The sequence below is a fragment of the Egretta garzetta genome, unplaced genomic scaffold, assembly GCF_000687185.1.
Source record: "Egretta garzetta isolate BGI_Z169 unplaced genomic scaffold, ASM68718v1 scaffold30, whole genome shotgun sequence".
Classification (NCBI taxonomy): Eukaryota; Metazoa; Chordata; class Aves; order Pelecaniformes; family Ardeidae; genus Egretta; species Egretta garzetta.
Window position 1 is genome coordinate 3,005,267 of NW_009258383.1, and position 4,120 is coordinate 3,009,386.

Below are 4,120 nucleotides of genomic sequence, written 5' to 3' on the forward strand. Positions count from 1 at the left end.
CGGTTCCACTTCTACTTGCTGACAGGAGGAGACGTGGGAACAGGGTTCAAGAAATACCTGGCAAAAGTAACACCATTTCAACATATTTAACTACTTGTTTTTCATCACAGAAAAGCTCCATCTTTAACTCAATTAGAAAACTGACATCTCCTTCATGATACACTTTCACTACTTTGAACATGCATCTTCTTAATGACACTAGGTAACTCATAAGCAGAAGATGGGCGTTCAACATACTGCAAATGGATTGCATTGGGCATGCCTGGGGACTTCAACACACTGTGAACGGAAGGGAATGTGAAAAGCATCAAGAGCTTTATCAGCTGATAACAATCAATTTTTAATGCACACCGATCACATAACTGTCTTTGCATTTTTAAATTTTTATTTTTAAATGTCCTGGACTCCAGAATTCTGAAAAATTCATCAAGTTGTCCACAAATTTAGATTAGGCAGGAAGAGATGAAGAAATGAGGGAAAAAATACAATACAAAAGCAAAATCAGCTCCTTTATGAATGGTTTCACAGGAAGCAGCCCCACCTCCACAGAACAGTTTTAAGGTCCTGTGCGTCAGGAGGAATGACAAAAGCTACTGTGGCTTAGGCTTTTCAGAAAGCATTAAACATGTATTTCAAAAGCTAATTTTTACCAAAGGTTCCATTTGACAGAAAGTAACAGTTTTCAAAACAATATTATGTCATACATTTTTACATAAACCTCAATAAATTTTTCTTGAGATAAAACTAGTTACCTGTCCTCTGAGAGAGATTTATTTCATGTCAGCTTTTTTAAAAGTAACAACTGATTTTAAATTCCTCTAGGTCCTCAGTTTGAAGCGAAAGTTGAGAGGAATATCTTTTCCCCAACATGGTAAATAGACGAGCATATTATTATAAAACACAGCAAACATGCAATTCCTGAATCCAAAACAATGGCAAAACTACCCAATTATTCATTTATTGATTTGATTATACAGACATTAATTTCCAGGCAACAGTTGGGTGAGGTTTTCCTAGGTTTCCTTTGTCATTTTTTTCCTGTGGAAGGCTATTAGTTGCTAGAACAAAAAAGTGGAGTTACCTTGCCATCAAACTAGTAAATTGTAAAAGTCTGCAAATAATACAGCATTTCTAGAGAGGGTATGCTGAAGAAGTAAACAAGGTAAGATAATACACTGCTTTAAGCCACATTCTTGGACGTCTTCTGTTATGCTGAATAAAATTTTCCTATGAGAGAACAGGCATACATGAATATACTACACAGTAACACTGTGCAGAGTAATACTTTTCTATTCTTGTTCGTTTAAATCTCTACCTATTAACAAAAAAAACGCAAACAGCTTGTATGCTGAGATTTTAATAGTCCCGTGTCAGAAAGCTCTGCCTGCCTCTTGGGCATGTCTTCAACTTCTGTCCAATTAAAGAATCGTTTACAAGAAGTTTAACACAGTGTTCAAGAGTGAGAGGCCAATTTAAATACACATTCAGAGAGAACACGCAGTGACATATAGTGAAGGGGGAAAAAAGGGATGAAAATTTAAATCCGAAGAAATATGCAGTAAGTCAGTAATTAATTTAAAATAACAGGAACTCCAGGCAAAATATTCTCATAAGGTAATTCCCAAATTGTTTCATTGCTTAAAAGTGTATTTTCCTAAAATTAATGGCACTGCAGAGTGGCTCCAGCCCTGCGAAGACCTATCCACAAGCCTATACTAACATTATTTCATGTTTGAGATGTTTCATGACGGTTAGCTTTTCTTATGATCAGATATAAATGAAGTAACTAAATCCACAAAACAATAAGTTCATAGCTAAATTGTAAATTATTACTTTTTCAGGTTATCTTGCAATATACTCTTTATTTAAATAAGAAAAAAAGATTGCATTTCAAACCTGTTCTCCATCTGTAATGCCAAGTTTCTCTGCTAACTGTCTGTTAATCTCTGCAATATTTTCACTTTGGTGACCTCGATGCCTGATTTCCATCCAGCTCAAAAATACAGGCTGATGACCACAGGATATTTTCACAGCTTGGCCCTATGCATTCCAAAGAAATAGAACAAATTAACATCAAACAAGCTAAATAAGATGACTACTCATCAACCTAAACTGTATTTGATTCCAGAGATCACAGGAATTAAAAATATTTTCCAGATTTTACATGCCCGATTTTAATTAATATTCCCAAACAATAACCCGCAGTGTTTACAATAGTAAAAGGTGTTTCTATTAGCACTGACAGATTTTTTTTTTGTTGTTTTTTTTTTTTTTAATTCTGTCATTCTGGCCAACTTCTTAATAACCAAGACCTTCCTTAGAATTCTTCTCCATGTTACCTATCTGCAGAACTCTTAACACAGATGTACCTGTTGGTTTCAATTTTTAAACAGCTTTTAATTTTTATGGACTATTTTTAAGTAAGGAAAATAATTCCTCTTCCCTTCTGTATTATAGTCTATCAAACAAATATCTTACAGGAATGTGTAACTACGCATTGCTATTTCCCAAAGGAAGAAAAAACATCAGCGTACGCTTAAACTTCACATGCATTTTAATATTCGCATGGACTCCAAGAGTGCTTTCGTGAGCTGGGGAATGTGCAAACTAAGTCACAAGTCACACAAACTCAGACCCAAATTATTTTATCAGTGTTTCAGAACAGCTCAGCTATTCTGATTCCAAACTGAAGCATCTTGATAAGGTCAGTTTCCATATACAGAGACTATACCCTACATTGTATCACTCAACTGACATTTTCTGGTGGATTTTTTTTTTTTTCCAAAAATGACTATTTTTATGAAAATCAAGGGACCAAGACACAATGTACACTGTGGATATACCACAGATTTAGTTGTTGACACAGTGATGTTTTCCGCTTCGTTCTCAGCTGTATCCTAATAATTTCAAATATTATTTGACTTTTTGGTAAACTCTGAAAACACAGTATTTAATTTACAGCTCTTCCTTGTATTCATACAGATTAAAACACTCAGGGAGAGGCTTTATATTCACACAACGTTGAGTTTCACAGACCATTTTACCACCCACTTACCTAACACCTTCTGCAATTAGATTTAGCTTTTGATTCCATTTAAGTTTTTAAATTATTTACTCAGTATAATCTATTAGCATAATTATTTACCCCCTTTTAAACATTTTTATTCAAGAGTTTGCACTTAACATGTTATTTCTGTGAAAATTTCAGAGATCGTGTACTTCCATTTTGCGGATCATGCTGCATAAGAGCAGGAGCCTGCCATAACCAACTATGGACAGAATCATGCTACCAGACTTCAAGGCAATTATGCTTATTTTCCTCTCCCTTGCCAGCAAATGTGTAGAACATCCAGCAACCATAGCAGAAATGCAGCTAACATTCTGACTGTATGCTACCAGACTTCAAGGCAATTATGCTTCTTTTTCCTCTCTCTTGCCAGCAAATGTGTAGAACATCCAGTAACCATAGCAGAAATGCAGCTAACATTCTGACTGGAATTCTTGCAACCCCACCAACCTCCTTCTGCTACCCCGGAGGGAAAAAAGTGCAGGTTTTTACAAGCCTAGATGATTTTGCTGTCGTGAAATGTCCTTTTTGGCCTTGGGAAATGAGCAGGTTACACAGGCCGGGTGAGGCCGGCCTGGCCGAGCGGGGCTTTGCCATGGCTGCAGCCGCCACCGCCGCTCCTGAGCTTCGCTCCCGTCTCCCCCTCTTCACCCACCCGCTCTCCCCACTTCCCACCGGGCCTGTCCTGCTGGCCGATCCTCAGCTCCTGTGTTCATCGTGCAAGGGACGCACGCAGGCTGTGCTCTTGTCTTCGTGCGTGAAATGGCATTTAAAATCTGAGGTGCGCTGCCTGCACCTGACCCGGGCGCTTAATAGGACTTGGCATGACAGGAGCCCCTTTCTACACAGGACCATACAGCGAGGGATTTATGCACACCCGGAATTAGGATTCTGCCCGGCTTTACCACCTTACCCCCTCCCTTCAAGCTCAATTTACACGCAATTCGGTTCATGCCGGTGAGCTGCGGTGAAAACGGGCACCAGCCCCCTGCTACTGAGAGAAACTCCGGTCCCTCCCGCGCTCGGCGACGGAGAGCGGGCGACAAAACCGGG

General features: G+C 38.7%; 1 protein-coding gene across 2 annotated transcripts in view; it reads right to left on the reverse strand.

Annotated features, from left to right (window-relative positions):
• PEX1 (peroxisomal biogenesis factor 1) overlaps positions 1-4,120 on the reverse strand; it is a 34,038-nt gene that overhangs the window by 27,829 nt on the left and 2,089 nt on the right. Inside the window, exons 1-2 of one of the 2 annotated variants that reach the window (XM_035897441.1) lie at positions 3,981-4,051; positions 1,897-2,040 (exon numbers count right to left, since the gene is read on the reverse strand). In XM_035897441.1, the coding sequence (XP_035753334.1) occupies positions 1,897-1,989 (93 nt within the window). In that variant the 5' untranslated portion in view covers positions 1,990-2,040; positions 3,981-4,051. Of the gene's footprint in view, positions 1-1,896; positions 2,041-3,980; positions 4,052-4,120 lie in introns of those variants that run through there. The other variant, XM_035897442.1, reaches the window with a different exon arrangement.